Source organism: Phymastichus coffea, unplaced genomic scaffold, assembly GCF_024137745.1.
Source record: "Phymastichus coffea isolate CEN01 unplaced genomic scaffold, Cenicafe_Pcof_1.1 PCOF00052, whole genome shotgun sequence".
Classification (NCBI taxonomy): domain Eukaryota; kingdom Metazoa; phylum Arthropoda; class Insecta; order Hymenoptera; family Eulophidae; genus Phymastichus; species Phymastichus coffea.
Genome location: NW_026706863.1, coordinates 610,934 through 634,995, shown reverse-complemented (window position 1 = coordinate 634,995; position 24,062 = coordinate 610,934). Strand labels below are relative to the sequence as shown.

Below are 24,062 nucleotides of genomic sequence, written 5' to 3'. Positions count from 1 at the left end.
TGGTGCTAATTTTCAGATTCTTTTGTTTCAAAGAAAAATGAAAATTAATTCTCGTAAATTTGTTCATAATAAGTAACTTTGTAGATTGTATGCTTTTGATTTTTATAAAAACTTGCATTTATCTCAATAAATAGATCACAGCTGTTAAGTTCTAAGAAGTTTGATGATGAATTTCAAGCAAAGACGATCGCAGAATCGTTAGGTAAATTGTTTTTTATAAAAAGAAAATGGCGATAGAAACGTTTCCGTGAATTTGAAAAAAAGAACGTAATTTTTATTATAACGTTGAAATTTATTATAATAAGTTATATTATACGAGACCAAACAATGAAGATACTGGTTAAACCAATAATACGTAAGTTAAAAATTCGAAACACACTTTCGCATGGATTAGTCGAATTCGCTGAGTTTAATAATGATTTAGCAGCTAAAGAAACCTTTCCGAAGAAAAAAAAACCCATCTTAAGACTTTCACAAATTTTGAATGATTAACTAGCATAGAAGCAGAAGTCGCCGAAGCCGGAGTGTAGGCCACTTAATATTGAAACTTGCTGGGCGGGCGCTCGCGCAAAGCTGCGAAGCTGTCGCTTTATCTCTGGTCATCATTAATGACCACTTGGCCGCGCTCGCGCTCGCACGGAGGCCGCCGGGGATTATTTCGGAGCCGTTCTACATCCGGCTTATACTCTCTCTGCTGCTGGTGCCGCGCGGAAATTGAATCGGATGAAAGATCTGCGAGAACGTGGCTAGGTTTGTCGATGAGAATATGCGAATATATGTTGAATTTTCAGATGGATGGCTTGTGGATGGATGAGGCTAGAGAGAGACTTTTTTCCTACTTAACAATAGTCCAGAAGAGTTGGACAGTACGACGATGGATAGGGTGATCGAGTGTGGTTGGAAGTTTTGACGTTTGGAAATGAAGATTGAGTGGGTGAAAATATATACATATCAGCGCTGCCTGAGACTTTTAGTCGAGTTTGCTCGACTTTCATATTAAAATCATATCAATTAGGCCAACCTGCTGGTAACCTTCGATTCAACGCATTGACACGTGTAAGCTCAATTTTTATGTAAAAATCTTCAGTTTTATTTGACGAAAGTTCGTTTTCGAATTGTGATATTTTGATATTTTCCAGTGTATCGAATGAGTTAATTTTATCTCTAACGCCCAATTCGCGTATCGAGGAAATTATATTTGCAATTCAGTCAGACGTGGCAATTTAAATCAACTTGTTGATTTATTATTAATATTCAAATCTCGTTTATTAATAACACATTTTATTATTAATGGTACATAAGTATTTACGCATGTAGAATATGTAATATTATGTATACATATCATTTTAGTATTGCACTTGAAATCCCGATATAAATATTTTCAAATTCTGAAAACATTATTGATTATACGCCAAGTTGAATGAGCATTTCCTAGATACGAGTTGTTAAAATTAAGTATTCCAGTGGAGTTGTCTACTTTGTTAAACCCATACCTTTTATGGAAGAAAATTTTTGCTGAAATATAAAAGGTGCTGTCGATCTCAAGGCGAGAAGAATCTAGTTCTCTCTATGGGCACTGCGCTTGTCATTCCGTCCGTGAGTCCCGATGCTCCAAGAAGAGACAGCCTTTAATTATTCATAAGGAAGTATCCGTCTTCGTTGCGCATTTCCGTGAGAGAGAAAAACGAGATGGAAAACAGGAGAAATAGGAGAGGGAAAAAATCAGAGCCCTTGCTTCAGCGCTGAATCATGAAAAAAACCACTCAAGAAAATGGAGAACGAAAGCAAAGAAAACCCGAGGAAGAAAATGTCGAGTGGTCGAGTCTGGAAGAGTAAATTGCAAAGAATGTGTAAATTAGCTATAACATTTCATTATCATATAAATATCCTGCGGAGACAAGTCGAAATCACACCTGAGATTTGATATTTCGTATTATTTAAGTTTTCTGTCGAAAATCCAATATCAAAACCTCCATCCCTTTCTATTTTACAGCCTCGAAGACAAATCCGAGCAAATTATTTGAAAGCATCTCGAAGCAATTATCATCGACATGTTTACGAGAAAATATTATAGCTACATGTAAAGCATAAAATCCCAGCGACGGTGGCGATAAAGCAGCTCAAAATAGCTTTGAATAAGGACGCAATAACTTCCTCTCGCAGGCTCGTTATGACTCGCGGTTTAACCTGCTTGGAGAGGGGAGAGAGACAGTCTCACGAAATCCGGTGGTTTGCGCGCAAATTGGATGTTATCTCTCGGCAGCTGGGGACAGCAACGGAAACGCACCACCGCCCACACCAAAATGGGAACTTTAGCCCTCGCGCGCGCATGGAAAGGAACTTATAAAGAGTGATAATTTGGAAAGTAGAGCGACTAGGTCATGCAACTCGACGAAGCTTTGCTTATTTTTGAGATATGAACCGTAGCTCTTGCAACGAATTGAAATCGTAAATTTTATTTCGCTCTTATGTTTATTTTTTCATATTTTTTCAGGAATTTCAATGACTGCGAGTACCACCTGTAATAAATATCAAACGTTCTATTTTTCTGTCCCATACGATGTCGTTTTTTATCTTCCGATAGCTTATATTACAATCCATCTATCTATTTCTGCGAGCACCACTCAAAAAAAGATATCGTCGTAGAAAAAAGTTATCGTGTACCTCTCGTTCTCGCTCTTTTGTTCGAGTTGTATTTTCTGCATTTTCAAACTCTCGCGAGCGCGTGCATATTTTATTTGACCTATTACCGCAGAAGTGGAAGAGAGAGGGTGAGTTTTTCAACTGCAAATGTGATGGAAAATAGTATTCGTGTATTTTTGAAAGGCCAGTTATGCGTAATAGAGAGCTTACCGTGTGTGTGAATTACTAGCGTATATCGCTTTACCGAACGTTCAGGCTCGCACGCATGAGAAGTGTTACGAGGCAGTCCAACGTATATAACTTCACCTTTTCGCATTTTTACTACGCTTTTGCAACTTTCCGTTCGTTCATCCGCTTTTTTTATAATGCAAAGTTTATTTTCACAGTAAAATTTAGACCGTTTGATGTAGAGTAACTGAGTATTGAGTATGTCTTGTGCGCGTATAAATGCGTGTCCTGAATACATCTTTTCAAATGTATACGAGTATTAGTAATTTTCTGACACGAATGCGATGGCATTAAAAAAAGGACATCTTTAATGTGATAATATTATACGCAAAAATAAAAATTAATCTACTGAAATGAATAAAAGAAAAAATAGCTGTTCTCTTTCGTAGACTCAAAGAATCACGTATAAAACGCATACAAAAAAGCCACGTAACGCGAGGCGCGGCTACAAGCTAGCAAGGAAAATTACCTGATCAGAGCAATACGGGCAATCAAATTTTCGTCCTCTTCCCTTCTGCTCGTGTTCGCTCGCGTGCCGACACACAAAGCAAAGCCAGAGGAGGATAAAAAAAAAATATAGAGGTTGCGCGAGCACGGAAAAAACGAAACGCAATACTCGCGGAAATGGAGAAAAATCTAGGGGTCCATTGTATATGCACGCGAGCCTGGAATGAAAATGTGGGAAAGCAACGCTCACGCACAAAGCGAGATGAGAGGGAATGGGAAAGGCGGAATATATATACCGAAGTGATATTTTTTTTGTGTTTCACTGTTGCGAAAGCGAAACTTGCTTTTTTATTCAAGTTGGATTTACTTGCTAAAAGTTTTTACTTGTTGTTTTGATGCAAGTATAATGAAGAATACATCGATTCAGAAGGAAAATATTGAAGTATGTTGTGTCTGACTATAGCTCGATAGTCTCTACTGATTTCGGATAATGCTGAGATATCTTGCTTATTAAAAAACACGTTATTTGTGATTCTCTCATCAATTTAGTTAGACATCTGCTTGCAAGTTTCATTTAGCTTAAGTTAATTCAAAATATTTATTATATAAAAAAACTTCGGATATTGTCTTGAAATCACTAATATACCGAAGTTAATTATAAAATCTCCAATCAACTGTATCTCTCGACTTGTTTTTTATTGTTATTTACGCGTACGAAAAGCGCAATATTACTCATCCCAATGGATATCCAATATTTCATTACTACTCTCCGATCAGCCAAATCAAAAGAAAAGAAAAAGAGTGAAGTTTGCATATATGATTCGTCCGATATACAACGAAAGCTGTATCCCGGTAAAACCTTCATATAAAATTCCACTCTCCCATATCCATTGTGCATTTCTATACGGATGATTACTCGCAGCTTATAATACATATACCCGATGGTGATTGATATTTTTCATTTGCATACTCTTTCTCTCTTTCTCTCTTCCTTTTTTCTAAATTCAAATCTCACTCGGAGATTCCTATTTTTTTCCATTGCACTAGTGTCCCATGAGTGAACTGCTGCGCGCACCGAGGAAATGGAGAATTATCAAGATGTTTCTGCGTTCACCTCTCTCGCGCACCACAAAGGCTACCTAATATTTATTTTTTTTCGCGAGAGAGCTATTCGATATCTACGAGCTCTTTCGAATGGAATATAAACTAACCGCGCGTTTCACCCCGAGAAACGTAAGTATCTTTGCTTGCTTTTCTTGTTTTTTACACGGGTTACTATTCAAAGATGTACTTTTTACGCTACTACTGCTAGATCTTTTTTTGCAACGTCGGGAGTTTTTCTTTTTTTTTTCGGTTTTTTTCTAATGCGTTGAAAGTTCAGGATCCATTAGCGCAGATCAGTATCATATCCTCGCGTGTACTTTTCGGGGCAAGCGTTCGCTATCAAAGCAAAGGCAAAGCGCGTATGCCGCGCTACATGCTAAATTTTACAGAATGTAGTGAGTTTTACTCCGTGAAAGCCTGAGCTATTTACATTTTTATTTTCGCTCTCACGAATCGCTAGTTTATTATGCATGTTAATGCTTATGCTTACCAATTTCTAAAAAAATGAAGTACAAACAAAAGCAGCAAAAGTGAATATATGATACCTTTTACATATTTTTGAGAGCATTCATATTCTTAGAATCAAATTATTCATTCGTTTCAGTTTATCGTAAGGTGATCGTTGCATCCTGCCTGCGATGTATTCATTGTAGCAAAATAATTATGTCGAGCTATCGATAATGTAATTTTTTTCCAGTAATAAGTATTTTTATTTTTACTGTTTTTCCGGATTCCCGGTAAATTACTTGATTTAATTTTCCATTTATTTTACTGAATGGTTCTATTAGTATGAACCTTCTGGGTTATTAGATTATTTTAACTGTAAGTGAATAATCTATTTCCATATTAAATCTGATCAAGTAGTTAAGTAAAAAGATTATTTTGAAAATAATTCTATCATAATATGAATAAAGAAAAATGAAAATTACTAAACGAGCTATATCAACTAAACGTTACAAAAATACTTAGATATTACATAAATCGCTTAAACAAAAGGTTTAATCGACAGAATTGAACAAGTAAAGATGTTTTGTAACGGAGATTAAAAGATCTGTCATTCTAGAATTCATAAATAACAAGTACACATACAGGTGGATGTAGATCAATTGAAGACGACGTTTGACTCGTTCTCTCTCTTAACCCCATTAATCCAAATAAGGGAGGCTCTCTGACAATCTAACGAGGAATTGCTATCGTCGAGAGACCTGATAAAGAACGAAGTCCGTAAGCTACGTAAATTCATAGTGTTCCTTAATAAGTAGTCCCGTTGTCTTGATTCTACGAGACTGACAGTTTTCGACTGTCGAGTGAATTATTTATGATACAGGCATTTTTGCGGTTGGCGTCTTCTCTTTTTTTTTATTGGTGCAGTATCTTTGAAGAACTAACAGTTCTCACTTAGGGCGTGGTATTAATAGTATTTCTAATATATCTCAACTGATATAATAAATATATATCATCCGAATACAGCATTTAATTCATTATAGTTGTTTATTCCCTTTTGCATGCTCTTCGTGTTTTATGTTTTTATGTTATTTATTGCTCTATATAATTAAGTCTTTTACATATTAACTTTAAGTTTCATCCTTACATAATAATTAATCAACTTTCACTCATTTCAAGAAATTACGTTTCATGAAATGTACTAAATTATTAATCAATACTAAACCTTCCTTAATATTACTGATTTGTTATGTATTAGTTAATATTAGTAATATAATTTGTACCGGTATATATTATTAGTTATTTCATTGAAAACGATCGTAAACATACTTTAAATTTAATGGGTTGAATGTTTTAGTAATTAGTTTCGCAATGCTCGCCCACTTCTTATTAAAAATGTACAGAAACTAAAAATATGTTTTCTTTGATATTATTATATACACATTTCACTTTTTCAACTAAATTTCAGGATAACAATATTAATTGCAATATTACAGATGGCGATCAAATTATCAATTTGTACTAATAATATCAACATAATTCCAATTTTTGCACTATTGATACGTATTCACAAATCATAACGTAAATACTGGATGTTGGCAACCTGCCATTTTTTTAAATAGGAGGAGGAGTATCAATTAGTGAAAATCGTGGCTAATTTGATAGCACAAGAAATACATCATTATGTAACAAGTAAATGTAATTCATTGTTAGTGGTTCAATTTAAATTCTACGTATTACATATTGGATTGACTTTATAATTCTGAAAAAACATATTTTGTTTCCAATTTCTAATAACTACTTTTATTCTCAAAGCCAGTATTTGCAGCACAAATAATGGACGACGAACATCAAATTCAGCTATACACATACATATTTCACACGTGAAAAATAATTTTTTTGTCACACAACAAGTAAAGCTATTTTTACTCCATTCGCCGCGAATACCGACAGTTTTATTTTTTTCACTTTATCATCCTTTTCGTTGCTGCACGCACGTTTAGCTTCGGAGCATATTTAAAAAAAAATGCAAAGCGTTATAGCATTTTGATAAAATGCTTAAAGCTCTCGCCTCACGCCCTCGGTTCATTCAAAAAAAGCTGCAATGGATTTTTTTTTTTTTTTTTCATTTACCAACTTTATGAATATTGATGAAGCATCTTCAATAAAGCCTCACGTGCGCCCCTGTATACTCGTCGTTTTTTACCCAGTGTTCGGAAAAAATGCATTTCACCTTGCTTTAATCATCCTCGAATATTCGATTCTGAGCACGGAACAAAAAAAAATGTGTACGTACACAAGGGATACAAAAATTTTCACGAACCATTTGTCATTCCTTCTTATTCGCAAAGGATTCAAACAATCAGAATGATCGAGTGTGAGGAAGGAGGAGGAATTGGAATAAATTCAACAAAGAGGAAAAGGCAAAGAGAGTGAGAGAGAGAGAATGTGCGAGTCAAAGGACGCTGTGAAATGCAGTTTTCAGCACAGACAGGCGAAGGCGTTATTCAATTTGGAAAAAGCCTCGAAATCATAAACAAAAGGATAGCAGCGCTCTCGCTGAACTCACCAAAGCACTTCTCGCGCGCGACTCGTGTTTGAAATTTCTCAGACAAGCGGAAATAAAGTTATAGCATTGTCTTCTTCCAAAAGAACAGTTGCGATCCATGAAGTATAGAAACAACAATTGTTTCCATTTTGTTACAGAGAAATATCTTTGAAGGTAGTGGAAATTCTCCAGGTCCATCTGCGTGAATGAAAAGGGAATACTGTAAATACTTCAAGTTCAGCATCGAAGATGAAACGAATTTCAAACACATTTAGACAAAAAAACAGATTCTTTATCTACTTTCACTTTAAACTGATAGTTGTTAGCTCAAAGTAAAATATGTGATATATTGAGACACGAGATGGTAGATGCGCGGCGTGCGGTTTTTCTCAAAAATGGTATCGCAGTTATTGCGCGCAGCGAAATAAAAGGGAACAGGGGCGCATCCGCATAGTATGAAGCGCGCGCCGGAGGTGCGAAATTTCGAGATTACCAGCGCAACGACGCTGATAAATATGTAGAGCGTCGTTTTCTCTCTCTCTCTCTCTCTCTCTCTCTCTCTCTCTCCGGCTTGGCTATGCCGTTGTGAATATTCAGAGCGACGAAGAAATATTTAGAAAATCACGAAGTTTGAAGAAAAAAGTAAATATTCTTTTTCGAAAAACTCATTCGAAATAATATTATTTTATGGCAAAGTATATAAAATAAAATTGTAATAACTTATTTTCTTAAGTTGAATAAATCTCGTGAGTAAAATGATTGATAAAAATTCGATTAGATGTATAAAGAATTATAGTATTTATTCCACTTTAGATTTTTGGCATCGTTATCGAGAATCCAGGTGATTAAATGTTCACGAAGAGAAAAATATCAATGTACTATAACAATTATGATCGATAATCCAGAAACAAATCCGTTACAGTGATCCAGTTTCTACACGTTAGCACAACAACAAAAACTACGGAGATTCATGAATTATTGGTTATTTGACTTCCATTCTGCGAGACTGATGTTGAAATGTTCCCGGGACATTCTCTCTAATTTTAACAATGACTATGCTGTTCGCGTGTAAATGGATGTATTAATGGACGTAATTGTAATAAAATAATTGTTACAAAAGCCAATCGTAACCCAAATTACTGGAAAGATTAATGTTGTACAAACAAGCAAAAAGAAAGCTCGTATCTTGCCTCTATCCGAAAAAAATATCGTCGACCCAAACGAAAGCGAGACACACGAGATGCATTTGTCTTGATACACGAATCTCCGAAAAATGCCGCGATCTCAAATCCACTATTCTCTCGTCCGTAAGAGCAAAACGGATGGTCCGTCGAGACTCTAATTTTGAAAGCCGCTTTTGGCGCAGACCAAAGCTCTTCCACACATAGGCGCGCACAGACACGAAGCGAGATTCGTAAGGCGACCACCGCCGTCGACTCGCTGCACGATTAATATAACGCTGCTGCTCGTGACGTGACAAAAATCCCTGGGCTCTGCTATGTATTGCGCAGCTCGCACATACACGTACGCGAATGCGAGGGTATATTTGTATCGGCGTAATGTAATACATTTTTGCCAGGATACAGAGTGACCTAGTTGCCGATGTTTTGCGGGATTGCATGCGAAACGAGCGAATTTCTCTTTTCTTTGTGGCTTAGATCTCCTTTTCGCAATTCGCTGTGTGTTACGAATACATTTGTTTCCAGGAAGTTATTAAGTGTTATGGAACTGTTACAGCTGCTGTTATTGTTCCTCGGTTCAATTGCTCGTGTTGTAGTGGCGTCGATCGATACAGAATAAGAATGTCGTTTCCTCTTTTTTACAATTTCATCACAGGTTTATGATGTTCGATATACTTATGTGATACAATGAGAAGTTTCAATTGAATTTTCGATTAAAATGCTGAGTATACGTTCTCGATAAGAATTTACTCATGAGTCTAAGTGGAAAATATATTAATCGAAATGAACAAGGTATTTATAACTCATCAACAATTCATAGGTGGATTCACCTCGTGGCGTAAGAAAGGTAGAACTATTGAAATATTAAACCGATTCCAGAAATGTCGGAGAACAGATCTTTGTCATTAATAAGCTGTTTTCTGGGAAATCAATTGCATAACATCTTAATGTTCTCAACCGAAATATCAAATATCTGGAATATTTTGTGCTTTCAAGTAAATCCGTGTACCAAGAATACGTCGACCTATTATTTGTCAATATCAGAGAATCACCGAAGAATATAAGAAATCAGTCCACATCGAGGATCGAAGAAGGTATATCTCATTAGAATCGGTGTTTATCGGGCCGTAAAGCGAGAAGCAAAACGAAATTTAAAGCTCATTCGAGCTCCGATTGTTTCATAAATTCCACGCGGGAAAACACGCGCGTGCAGCAATAATACACTTCTGTATAAATCAGGAGTAGACTTCGGCACGTTCGAGGCTGGGGCATAAATAAAGCGGAGGCTGGAGGGGCTAAACAATCTCTCGCTTTCCTCTTGCGCACGAATTTCCACCTCTGGCCCCATAAATAATTCCCCGACAATTCGGTAATCGTTTGTACTATTGAGCAACTCTGCTTGCGCGCTCGCCTCTATTTTAGCCGCCTTGCACACCCGCACACTTCGCCGCTGCGCCACCCACGACCATTTTCGTTCTTTGCGAAACCGCGCGAAATAAATCCCAATTTCGTAGTGGTAGTTATAGCAGTGCTTTTCTCTCCGTGTACATATATGTGTGTGTATGTGCGTGTGCACATATATACACATACACACGCGTAAATCTCGCCCGTGTATTAGTGCTGAAATGTCAATAGATAGAGCATGCGGAAAACGGAGGAGAGAGAAACCGATAAGGGTAAATGGAAAAGAACTAAATGATGTTTTAATTGGCAATGACTGCAATTATCGGTTTTATCATATAATTTCCAGCGCTATAATTGGAAATTAGCGATAATCAAACGCTATTGTTCTGTAGACATCTTGTTGATACGAAGTTGCGTCGATTATGATGAAATTATTATTTCAAAAAGATAACATGCTATAAATCAATGAATTGAAGTCTTTATTATCTTCGTATAAAGTTTAGAAAAACATTTTACTGTAATACTAAAATATCAAGCGTTCATCTTAAAATAAGATAATGTTAATCAAAATTAAACATTGATCGAAATGTTACAAGCTTATTTTTCGTAAATAAAATACATTTTACTATTCCTTCTTTATTATTTATTAAATAAGCAACATTTCGACCTTATGAGACACAATCTCGATTGGCTTTGATTTGAAATTATAATGATTTGCTAGCTATTATAATTATCTTAATATTATTTATAAATTATACACAAATTATTTATTGTATTCTAGACTTTAGAAAGCTGTAATATACCTCAAGAGTCCAGTTTGTTTTTACTACATATTTTGCTGCGTCCATCATTAGCATCATGGTCAATTAAAAAAAATCACACTGGTCGATGACAAAAGGCCACAGCTCACAAGCAAAGTCAGCAAACAAACAAACAAAAAATCTAGAACTAGCAAACTATATATAGTTCGTAGTGAAACAGTACAAAAAGCACTTGGCCGAGCTGTAGCGTGAGGGTCCACGAGTGAGAGGGAGAGAGAGAGAGAGAGAGAGAGGTAGTAGCAAGTAACCGGGTTACACGAAACGCAATTAGCGCCTCCACTAATTTCTCAGCGTCGACACTCGCTCGGGCTCTCGCAAATGATATAATTCAGTATTAATAGGCAAATACAAAGCCTCTCGCTCACTCACTCACTCACTCGCGTGTGTGTATATATAGTCCCTTGACTATCATCTGGGCGCGGCCGTTTCCCTCTCTCTATATCTTGCCCTTCCGCCTCTATACACGTCGGCGGTCCGCTTTCAATGCGCGACGCGTGAATATTCAACTCGAGCCGATCGTCGGGGCTTGCTGCTGCTGCTGCAACCTCGAGAGAGGATTAATTTATTGTATAATGTCGAGCAATATTCGAGGGAGTTGAGAGATAGAGATAGAGAGAGAGAGAGAGAGAGAGGTGTTGTAGTATCACCCCCTTCCTGTAGCAAAGCTATAGTTCCGTTGCATTCAAGCTATAGCTGTGTGACGATAATTTTCATCCCGAATAAAAAAAAGAAGATAAATTAAAGTAGGCGCTAAATATGCACAGCTTCACTTATATTTTCGATTATAGCGTCGACGCAATTCAAAATATTTATTAAAGCAACAATTATGGGAATGTTATTGAACGTGCGGTGGTGTGTAGTATATGCTATTGGTATGCGAGCTTATACGTTGTTATTCCAAGTATTTTCGTAGCTAATTTAGCGATCGCAAGCATGATTTAATGAAGAGTATGCGTTTGCTCGACGTGTGTATACATGATGATGGTTTCTCTAAAATTTATACACCGTTTCAATGAAAATATATACTTGGCTGTGATTGAGTTCCGAAAATTAATCGGTTGCACAAAAATAAGCAAACAGATGAAACATTAATGGACTCTAACTTTCATTATTCTCGAGGTATAGTGCAAGCATGTAAATAATGATTGTTATTGCACGGCAAGTGTAAACCGACAAAGATAATAGAGCGCGCATAGTTTCCCCCGCAGACAAGACAAACACGCACACACATACGCGCAGAGTGGTGACCACGAGGTATTCAGACTCTTGTTTAGATCTCTCAGTATTCTCTCCCCCCCCCTCTCTTATTCCCCCCTCTCTCACTCCTCTCTCTCCAAGTCAAAGGGTTGTTGCTGCAGAGGGTGGTCGTATGCGGAGACCAGCAAACGCGATTCCGCTCGCAGTTCCCTCGAACAATGAGTGGGGAATTTCGATGTTGCGCGTGAGATATGATTCGCTCGCCCTCGTCGTCGTTACAATATTGACAATGGAATTATTGTAGCTATGTACGTGCGACGATAAATGCGAGCTGTAATACGCTTGTAATGGAATTCAAGAAGCATTTACGCAACGCGAATTCGAGAGTAATGTTGGCTTTCTTAGAAGAAATGGGATACTTTGATACCATAGTAACTTAGCACAGATGTCATTGAGGAATTATATCTTGACAAAGCATAATTAAATTCTTTTAATACTACGAATTATCGAGTAGAAGTGCTTCGACGAATTTCTGTTGAACTGTTCGTGCCAATGTCATTGACTTGTACATTTAACGACAAACATAATCATTAGCAGATAAACGATGTGTCTTTCGATCTAGAATTTACAAGAATTCGCAATACAGCAGTTTTTAACAGAAATCAAATACTTTTTTCACAGAAAGGAGGACGAAAATGCATTGACAATAGTAAAACTCGGCGAGTCACACACAGCTGCACGCACGCTATTCTCTCTGTGTCTTTTAATCGGCCAATCCGAGCTCCACAGCCTCGGCGGCGAACCGCACAATTTCGCATGTGATATGCGCTGCGTAGAGAGAGCAAAAGAGAGATAGAGAGAGAGAGAGAGAGAGAGAGAGAGAGAGGGAGGCACTGGGGGACGCACGTCCATGCAGGAAATCCATTTTGCGATGGCCGAATAATATTTGACGAGGGCTCGATGCGCAGATGCGGTCGCTGGATGCGCTTAGCCACAAACACGTCCCTATTGCTCTCTCTTTCTCTCTCGCTTGTGCGCGTGCACACCTGAATTTGCGGATTTTCGCAAATTAATTCGACCAATGATTTTCCTTCAATTGCTTCGCTTTACTTTTTTTATTAAACAAACAAGTACTTTCAATGTTTAATTATTTTGATTTTTGAACCGGTTTCTTACTACTATATGTATTATATTAGTGGTAAATTGTAATTTCGGACATAATAAAACAAAACGACTTTTCAAGAACTTTGATATTGAATTTTTCAAATAGTTTTGATGCATTCAAAACAGGTGAAATCTTTTGTTTAATTTATTGGTACCTTTTCCAATGTTCCAATTTTATAGTCATCGAGTGCTGTTAAGCTTCCTTTCTTGACCACTAAGACGGCGCACCAATATCGTAAACTGTCGCGCATGCGTCGCGAAGTAGCAATATTATCGAATTAAGATATTAAGAACAGAGCGAAGAGCAAGAGCGTCCCTTCAAAATTAGTGTGTAAACTTCGGGGCAATACGGACCATTTAGAGAGGTATCCAGACAATTTAGGTAAATGTACTTCCAAAGTTTCTTTGCACGCGTTGAAAATATAAATGTATTTTAATATTCGCTGTGAAATCCACGCGTCACCAATACAGTAGTGATTTCAACAAATAATGACGAAACGATTTTTTTTATTTTAATTTTTGACTGAGTATTTCTAACCACGAGCGAACGTATATCGTTACAGTTTATATAGCAATTTAAAAACCGTGAAAGTTGACGAAATTTCGAGTACAACTGAGCGCTTTTCACAATGGAAAATATAAAAACAATATAGCAACGTCGCAGTACACAAATCCTTGGGTTGAAATGCAAACGTATTAAAATCGAAGTATCTTGCTTCGTTATTTAATCCGCTGAATCACAGCTTTCAATGAATAGAACGCAATTTGAAATTTTTATACGTATTATTAGAAAAGTTCACGTTGTACATTAGAATACTTATTTATATTACTTATTTATATTATATTACATTAGAATAATTCATAAAAAATAAAAGAATGAAAGTGACTATGTCGGTTACTATCGAATTTACCTTACCGTTTTGAAGAGATAATTGCAGAAAACTATAGCATCTTCTCTTGCTGATGCAACGTTGACAAATATCTATATTAAAATCGCATAAGTGACAATTACTTTATATAATTGATACATCACCGACGGAGAGAACGCATATGATGAAAACCTTTGTGTCATAGCGATAATTAATCTCCTAAATAAATTATAAGAGTAATTAGACTAAAGAACCTCTACGTACAAATTTTCGTTTACTTTATTTTATCTCGCATAGTTGATATGGCAGTAACTTGTACATATCAGTTATTTTTGTTCGTTAACTCACGCACACATGATCAGTATCCAATCGTGTAATCATGTATTCTTAATGACTAAATAAATTTAGTTATATACATATCATCATTCGAATTCTAATCTTGTGAATTTAAAGAAAATAATAGATAATTTTCTGCAGGAAAGAAAGGTGATCACGCAGTGTTTATGGAACTAAATAAATATTTTTAATCTGGAATAAATCTAATTCATAATACTATTTTTTAAGAAGGGATTATCAATGTATTATTAATATTTCTTACAATCGATTATATAGTGATTTCCAGATAAGGTGATCTATATAAATTTAATGAAATATTCATTTTGTTGTCAGCAGAGAATTCTAGGAAGAAACTCTAGGATATTTGTTAAAGTACATCAGCATGTCGGTGAGTAAATTTATAGTATATTATACCTTGCTTTAATCAACTTAACAGTAAATTATAAACAATAACAGTAACATTTTTAGTATAACTATACTTATTTCTTGTAAACATTTGTTTGATGATAAATAGAATAGTAGTTTGCTATATAGTTGCTCAAATAAAATATTTTGAATGAAATTAGATTTCAGATTAGCACGATTTCGTTGAGATCATTAGACAATAATTATTGATACAATAACCTATTGACTATTGATTACAGAACTTACACGAGGAGGAGCTTTGTGATGAACTAGAAAAGTTAATGACACTCGGAAAAAGTGAAGATGGCGTTTACAGTATTGATGATTTAGATCCCAATACAGTAATTGATGATCGTGGAACAACTTTACTTCATTTAGCTATAAAATATAACAAAATATCAATGACTCGCTACCTCATACTATCGAAATGCAACGTGAATGCTCAAGATGATAATGGAGATACGCCGTTAATACTTGCTTTGTATAATTATCGACTTGATCATGCAGATTTACTGATCAAAGCAAATGCTAATATTTATCTCACAAATAATTCTGGGGAGAGTGCGGTGGAAATCGTGTTTGGTAAGAAAAGTTTCAATTTTAATCAGCTTAGCGACATCATTATCGAAAAAATACGTTTTGAGCATATTGCCGACGAAAAGTTGGCAATACTTCTACAAAAGTGTAACTGCCCCATTTATCAAGCGGTCAAATTTAAAAGACCCACCATGGTAGAAAAGATGCTTGAGAAAGGTTGTGATGTGAACGCGTTTGATGCCGTAAATGGTACAACAGCCTTACATATAGCAGTAGGATTACATGATGTGAAGACAATACAAATTTTATTATACTATGGAGCCGACATTAATGCTTTCGACCGGAACGGTGCTATTCCTTTCGATTTAAGCGTTAATGACTCATCTAATGTTGGTTTAGCAATGATGCAACTTTTAATGCCAGAAAAAATGAAGTGGACAGATCAATGTGCAAAAAATCGTGGCAGACTCAAATTGTACTGGATTTTTGTCAACGGTTGCAGGTTGGCATTGCAATTACTTTTATACAAGTATGATATTGATCTCAACGCCAAGGATGCCGATGACAATACTGCGTTGCATTATCTCGTACAAAATAAGAATTGGGATAGTTTTGAACTTTTCCGATACAGACAATTACAGGTAAATGCAACTAATAATTTAGGAGAGACAGTCTTACACACTGCTATTATAAAAGGTGCTCCGATCTACACTATACAGATTTTATTAGAGAAGGGTGCGAATACGAACATCGAAGCTAGAAATTATAACGATTTGACACCACTTTTTTGTATTTGCAATCATCAGAGAGAAAAGCTAGAAGAGAACCGCGAGATCGTCGACTTGCTCTTGAAATTTGAAGCCGACGTGAACAAAAGTGTCAAGATTTGGAGGACTTTATTGCACTATTTAGTACATCGAAAAATGATGACGGCTCTGGAACTTTTAAATAGTGCCAACTTTAATTTAAATACTTTTGACGATAAATATCGGACGGCTTTACATATTGCCGTAGTGGACGGTAATTCTAAGATCGTTAAATGGCTGCTACGTAAAGGCGCTAATGTTAATCAGGCTTATGCTGGAGATGATATGCCTTTATTCACCATTTTTTCAAAGAAATCAAGGGAATTAAAAATGCTGAAATGTATTTCAATACTTTTAATTTATGGAGCGCGATTGACAGTCAAGCAAAAATATATCTACGGGGACGTAGATAGAAGATTAACCGCGATAAGTGTCATCGACGTTGCTGAGAAAAATGGTGCGCTTTCCTTGCTGTCACCTGTTTTAGCTCATGTAGCTATACTTAAAGAACTCGGGCGACCAATAGATGAACGAGTTCTCTTTAAAATTAATGAAATTACTCAACTGAGAAATCAGTTAGATGAATTTCAACAGTGGCTCAATAAAGCTAAAGCTATCGTGATTCGTAAAAATATATCCTTGTTTACCATTTTGACTGATAGTCCAAAAGCTATCGCTAATTATTCTTCGCCAAGCGCAATATTTAAAAAGACATGGGATACTTATAGTAAGGACATGAATATATATTTCAAATGTATTCTTCAACATGGCTATTTTTTTGCGCAACAAATTGACAACCAAAGAAGAATAGCATCTCGTGTCATAAGCGAAACCATTGGATTGTTTGATCCAAATCACATTGTTGCACACAAAATTGTTAGTTTCTTGAACTATAAAGATTTGAATATGTTTTAGTGATACTCTTGTATCGTTATGTAAATGTAATGTGAAATTCATCTATTGATTATGTATTGTATTATTTTGTACTATCTAAGTGTTTGTGTAAATTGAGAAAACATGATTTACGATGATAATTTCCAACTTATTTTTTATCCTGAATTTGAAGAATTGAATAGACACTTGTGAAATAGAGGGTATTTTTATTTTCCATAACAATCAGTTCAACAAATAGTGATGTCTTGCTGTTGCTGTTGTTGTTGTTGAAATATTGGTTGTATATCTTTGATTTTCTCGCAGCAAAACAACACATATCTAGTAATTAAAACAATCGACGGTAATTGCGAATTATTGATAGGATTGCGATTTGCCTTATAATTTCAAAAATGTTATAGCATTGAATGAATGTATACTCGTAAAAATGTTATTTTTGTAGTTGATAAGTGATTTTCGATCAATTGAACGGAGCTAAATTTGAATCTAACTTTGTTTAGATAGAAAGAAACGATACTTATTACTAAAATAAATTAAGCTAACAATTAAATTGTTAATTAGGTATTTTGCAAATCAGTTGATGAAATGTAGCGATGTTCTCGGTGAATGTAAGCTCACAGTATCCAGCACGAAATCTACTTTAATGGTCTTCGCTAATTACCAAGCTCGTGTGCTCGTTCCGTCGTTAGCTTTAACTTTGATTAACTTCCTCGGGGCGTCGTCGCTTCGATACGATTGCGATTCGCGCATGGGAGAGAGAAAGAGCGAGAGAAAAAAGAGCGAGGACGATCGACCATTTTCGGCGTCCCTTCGAATTTCCGTGTCACAGAGTCGTGCGCACGCAAGGGAAATAGAGTGCGAAGCTGTGTAAAGCGCAGTGGGCAGGATGCCTGCTATTCGATTTTATGGATGAGCGTCGTATACATGCTTGTCGGTCGCACAATATTTTTCGAACAAGGTTGTGTCTAGTTTTACGGTACCATTCAATATTCCACTGAGTTCGCGAAAGGTTTTACAATCTCGCTATTGTCGTGTTTTATGACTTCGAGTGAAATATACATGTTCAATCCAACTTTTGTTCCAGTTTTGAGACAGTGAAGAACTGACTAGATCGCACGACACTGTGTACTTTTCATAATGATATCATTTAGACGTTACATCTCTCAATGGCTAGAAACTAAATCATGATAAACTAAATTATTTCCTGGTATCAATGATTCTACTGTACTGAGATTACGCAATTCTCCATAAACAGTTATAAAGTCAAAGTTGTGATTACTTTCACAATGACTTCGATATTGAAATACTAGTCCAAAATAGTTAGTTGATTTTCTATGCTACGACAAATAAAACAAAGAAATTCACACTTATCGTAAGGAAGTAGCATGTTCTCGTCACATAATAATGCTAAACCAACTCCTGACAAAGCAAACAAACAAACACAAACGTACGTACTCACGTGCAACGCAGTGTTTTCAGAAAATAAAGCCAGACATTTGCTTTGGTGAATTCGGAAAGGGTCCCAACATCTAATTACAATCCAACAGGGTTCACGTGTCAAAGCAAACTCTCTCTGCTCTCGAAGTTGCCGATGTTTCTATGAGCCTGAAAGCACTCGCAGACACAATGAGATTATCTGGAACGCGCGCGCGCGCGAGTTGCGAAATAAAAATACGAGAAAAAGAAAGTTTGGGAGCGAAGCTGGTATGTGGCCAAAGGAAAGAAAGTGCTTTTTACTGCTCCTCTTCGCAAGACATACACGCACGCGCGAGCCTCCACGTGAAAATTCCATCTGGCGAGATAGAGAGATAGATAGCATTTCTCTTCTATACGTCGTGATGCGAGCGCACCAAGAACTTTTACTTCTTTTTTCGCTTTTTTTTTGTCTATCGTTCGTGTGTTTTCTGGACGTTACATGCTTTTTTTTAATGTTCCGGGGTTCTCGGTAAGATGTTCTTTTTTGTGTTGCGATCTCGATGGAATACTTTTCAATTGATATTTTTATAATTACTTTGCGGTTGTGTACGTTTAAAAAAGTTCACGAATAAAAGTGGTTTTCTATGCAAATTTTGGCAAATTAATCAATTGCTTTCATTTCATAACAGATTTTATTAATTTTTGAATAATGTGAAAAACAATGATTTCAATTTCATTTAAGAAATCCTTCACATTTCAAATCACAAAGAAAATGAGTAAAAGTACTGAAATATCACTGTTTGTAAAAGCAAAATATTATGTAAAGATATACAATGAATAACACAGTTTACTAAAAATCTGAAAAAGCAGTTGTAAGATAACTCGACTTTATAAATATTAATTCAAAATCGTATCACAAGTTGCATCTCATTTTGGAATATGCGAGGAACATTTACTTGCGTAGTTCAGTGCATTTAAATAATGATTTAATATTTGGGTAAAAACAGTTTTGAGCTAAATAAAAGTATTTTTTGCAATTGACCAACATGTAATAATGGTAAATTATTTTTCAAGAATACTATCTTAAGCACTTTAGATGGTTATTCAGTTCTATCTGAAATAATAAATTATACCTATGAAAATGAAGGTATTCTCTAACGGTTTTGTAACAACGCTCTGCATATACTTACAGTGGTGCCGTTATTATCTATTGTTTACATGCTGTGGCGCATAGGTTCACGTAAACCATATTTACATGTTCTCCTTTACAATTGTATTCGGTTCTAAATTATAATCAAATGATATTCCACATTGTCACGAAAAAACAAAGCGACGACATTCCATTTGAAACACTTCAATATTAACAATGGTATTATTCATTGTAATGTTTGCGAATACAAATTCCACATATGAGAATATAAGGTATTGTCGTTACTCCATTTACATTTCAGATAAGCTATACATACGCGTTGTACAATGTATACTGTTATGTATTGTAGTCGGTTTCGTACAGAATACACATACATACGTACGCTATTTCACGAGGCGTAAGTTTTAGAATAGAAACGCTATTATATCGGAGAGCTTTGAAAAACATATGGGAACACGAGATGTCGGCGAAAGGGGATTACAAGGACGAATCGGCTTTAGGTGAATCCGATGCTACGAGTTTGTCCGACGATCTCTCTCGATAAATAATCGCGATTTATTATCGGTGAAATTTCGCATGGGCGAGCGCTACGCGCTACTCGACTAATTGATCACGATTAATCCGATTATTCCCATTCCTCCCGTAGTTTGCACAAAGAGGAATGGCCATTCGAGCATGTATATATATACATATATATATGTATATATATACATATACATATATGTGGAATCTCGCGCGCACGTCGCGTCGTCGATGGACTTTGCTTAATGGCGGAAACACGAGTTTCGTGTCACTGGAAATATGTCTTGTTCAAAATATGCCTCATCGTTTTCAGATTTGCGTGATGATGAATTGCAATTGGGAGCTGAATTGATTGGTTCTCGTAATAGACAGGTTTGTTCATTATAACGATTGATGTATGGTTTTGCTGTCATTGATTATATTTGAAACTAGAAAGCTTGTTGTTACCAAACGATATTGTTGAACATTTTTACCAGTCCAAAAAAACATTTTTCGCTCATAAAATAAAAACTACAACTACCGAATAAAGAGACGAAATCGTGAAACTGAAAAGAAATCGTTGTTTCATCCATTATTGACAACGAAAGTGTATATACTGAACACACCAGTGAGTAAGCCTATACTTCAATCCCATACTTTACATCTCTTCGAAAAGTTTAGCAAAAATATCTTCAACAAAAAATATCCAACCTATACGTCCATTTCGCTACAGTTCGGGTTTTAGTTTTGACGTTTGTAGAATCAATACATCGCCGTTCGATATATTTTTACAAGTCGAAAGCTTGTATTGCCAGCATTTTTTACGGCATCGAATTATCGCAAGCTAAAGCTGAAAAAAAGACAACGAGCAAAAAAATTCCACAGCAAGATATAAAATCCGCTCGGTTTCTCTCTGCATACGCGGGCGTGTATGCCTGCGCGCTCCATCGAGCCGAGATTTCAACCAGGGGAGAGATGCTCGCGAGTCGAGCTTAATGCCGCGTTAATATCCGAAATAACAACACAACGCGTGCAGGTTGTCATAACGTCTCGCCTGTGCGCGCGTTCCGACGCGATGAATCGTTGCTTAATCCAAGATTTATCAGGTCGACGTCCGTGTGCATCTGGATGCTTCGCTCTTTCTCTTTTTTTTCTGCTCGCCACTGGAAATCCGTTTCTTTTTTTTCGTTTTTTTTTTCGAAAGGGCATTAAGTATCTAGTCCGCTCGTGCGTCTATAGATGCCTCGTAAAAAATCGTAAAAGCTTTGCTACTCTTGCGCATAAAAATTGATGAGTCGTGAAGCGGATGTTTCATTGATCGACATTATTTTGTTTCTCTATATTTGTTTACTACTTTCCCAGCCGTTCTATTTTTATAGGTTGAGGAGGAATTAAAAAAGTTTCGTATCGATCAATTGGTGAATATAATTAGAATTCATAGGCGAGCTTTTGAGAAAAAAATCTGCAATTTTTATTACTAGTGTTATTTAGCGCGCTTCGCGCGCTTTTTTTAAATGTTTTACTATTATTTATTACATTATTTGAACCTTTTACATGTCAACTTCAAGATTTCAATGGACACGAATAAGTCATGTTGTTTAAAATAGACTACATACATCAATATTTATTTATGGATAAAAATAGAACATGCACCCATTTTTTCTCAAAAATTGATGAACTTTTACTCATTTCAAGATATATCGGAAAAATTATTCAAAAGATTAATTCGACCTAAGATTAATAATGCCATTATACTATTATACTATTATACAACACTAAACTTACATATTCAATAATAGTGATTACGGCTCCAATCTTATATTAGTATGAGTAATACATTTAACATCGTGTACTTTTTGCTGCCACTATGAAAACACCCGTGAATATTCTTATAATTTAACGGGTTTAATATTTTGATAATTAATTTCCTTTGTTCGTATACATTTTAATTTAAAATATACAAAAGATAAATATGTAGTCTCTATTTTATTTTTATTCATTCTCTTTTTCTTTCTACCAAATTTTAACACAACGATATTGATTGTAGTATCGGAGATGGTTATAAAATTAACAATTTGTACAAATAATTTTAAAATATAACGTATTATGTTCTTAAACCAATTTACTAACATATTTCCATTTTTGCAGTTTATTATCCATGTTAATTATTCATAAATTGAATTTATCGCTAAAACAGAAATCTTACACTCTTTGATATATAATAATAATAATATTTCAAAGTATAGGAAAATTCAAAATTTCGCGTTCTATTTTTGCACAACGCTGGATGTCAGCGACTCATCTTTTTTTAAAGATAAGATAAGAATAAAATATGTAAAAAGTATAAAAATAAAAAAAAAAATAAATATAAGGCAAGGATAAGGATAGGATAAACCATCAGCTGCACCTAACAATTTAATTTTGTTTCTTTTTTAACGTATTGGTTCGTGGTATCAAGCTTTCCATAGGATTTCTCCATATCAACAGATATGTTATTTTAATTTAACTATTTTTTCCATTGTTCATCTGAAACCATTTGGAGAGTTTGTTTACATTAATAAATTAAATTTCAAAATTTATTTAAAATAAATTAACGGTGCCGACTGCACTGAAATAAATTCGCAGAATTTCATATAAAATATCAATTTACCATTCTTCTCAATATTGATCATATTTATCCAAAGCTAAACTTTACAATAAAGATATATTCAAGTAATTTATATGTCCAATAAATAAATGCAATTGAAGTGCATTAAGATTACTTTATCGTATTTTTTAAAGGTTAGGCCATAGAGAAAATGTGGAAGTCATTTACAGTTTAATGCTTACAAATTATTATACTTATTTGTATTAATAGATGTAAAGTACTTCGATTTATTATTATGACCGATTTACTCATAATTGTGACACACATGACGAAATTCAGTCTATCAGGTCATAAATAAAATTACTTCACTCAGCATCACTTTTTCATATAGGAAAATAAAAATATATAGGTTTAGATAAACTTTACGCGTTTTTACCTTCTTTTTTATTTCTTATTGTTATATCAATATTAACATATTTAACAAATACCTTTTTTCAAAGGTAGATTTTTCAATTTTTTTTAAAAACCCATATCACAGCGGAAAATGTGTATTAGTGATGAAACACGTTTTCAATTTTATGATTTATTATGTCAAAAGCTGCAATAAATATAATCTCATACTATTTTTTTCTCAACGGGTTAATTTATTATTAAACTTTTATTCTACTTTTTGAATAAAGATTGCAACATTACAACTTTTATTTTACACATTCAAAAACCAAATTTTCGATTATTAATAGAAAATATTTAGAGCAATTTCAACCTATATTATTTGTATGAAACGATTTCTTCGTTGTTAGTTTCATATTATGAGTGTATAAACAATATTACAGTCTACTTTTTTACTTCCTTATCTTCAAAATTATCCGTATGATAAATTATGATGATTTGAATTTTTATTAGTAAAATCTCCATGCAAAACCACACCTATATGCTTATTTTCCGCCACATAAGTATATCACGCAATTATATCTCTGTCATCAGATCACTATATGTTTCAACGTGGCATCCATCGCTTTTTCATAAGGGATAAAACTGATAAACAATGAACTACATTATGATTATAAATGATGAATGAAAGATTATATTTTTTATATTTTATTTTTTTGCTAAGAACAAATTAAATTAAATCTGAAATAGAAAATCAACTAAAATCAATTTGAATTCTCGCGGTTTTATTCATTTGGGCCAATCAGGTCACGAATAAAATGCTTCAATATGGCTTCCATCACTCTTTTATAAGGGGATGAGAACTTTACGTAAAAAAGAATAGAATATAATAGGATAGAGAAGTTATTTTCTTGGCATTCATCAGAAACAATAACATTGAATTAGTGTTCTTGATAAGTTATTGAAAAAAATGGTGTCAGACATTTCACCGAT

The 24,062-nt window shown here is 34.9% G+C and overlaps 2 protein-coding genes across 6 annotated transcripts in view; one reads left to right on the top strand and one right to left on the bottom strand.

Annotated features, from left to right (window-relative positions):
• LOC131665560 (uncharacterized) overlaps positions 1–24,062 on the bottom strand; it is a 242,309-nt gene that overhangs the window by 85,408 nt on the left and 132,839 nt on the right. The window contains exons 1-2 of one of the 4 annotated variants that reach the window (XM_058937511.1): positions 19,632–19,907; positions 18,485–19,555 (exon numbers count right to left, since the gene is read on the bottom strand). The exons of 2 other annotated variants lie outside the window; for them this stretch is intronic. The gene's annotated coding sequence lies outside the window, so the exon portion shown is untranslated. Of the gene's footprint in view, positions 1–18,484; positions 19,556–19,631; positions 19,908–24,062 lie in introns of those variants that run through there. One more of the 4 variants, XM_058937512.1, reaches the window with a different exon arrangement.
• On the top strand, positions 13,462–19,092 carry LOC131665559 (putative ankyrin repeat protein RF_0381). Of its 2 annotated transcripts, none has more exons than XM_058937508.1 (3): positions 13,462–13,563; positions 14,723–14,774; positions 15,031–19,092. In XM_058937508.1, exons 2-3 carry the CDS (start codon positions 14,769–14,771, stop codon positions 17,047–17,049), a joined length of 2,025 nt encoding a protein of 674 aa, XP_058793491.1. In that variant the 5' UTR covers positions 13,462–13,563; positions 14,723–14,768; the 3' UTR covers positions 17,050–19,092. The 2 variants fall into 2 exon arrangements, with proteins under 2 accessions (XP_058793491.1, XP_058793492.1); XM_058937509.1 differs by having other exon boundaries at positions 13,482–13,563; positions 14,720–14,774.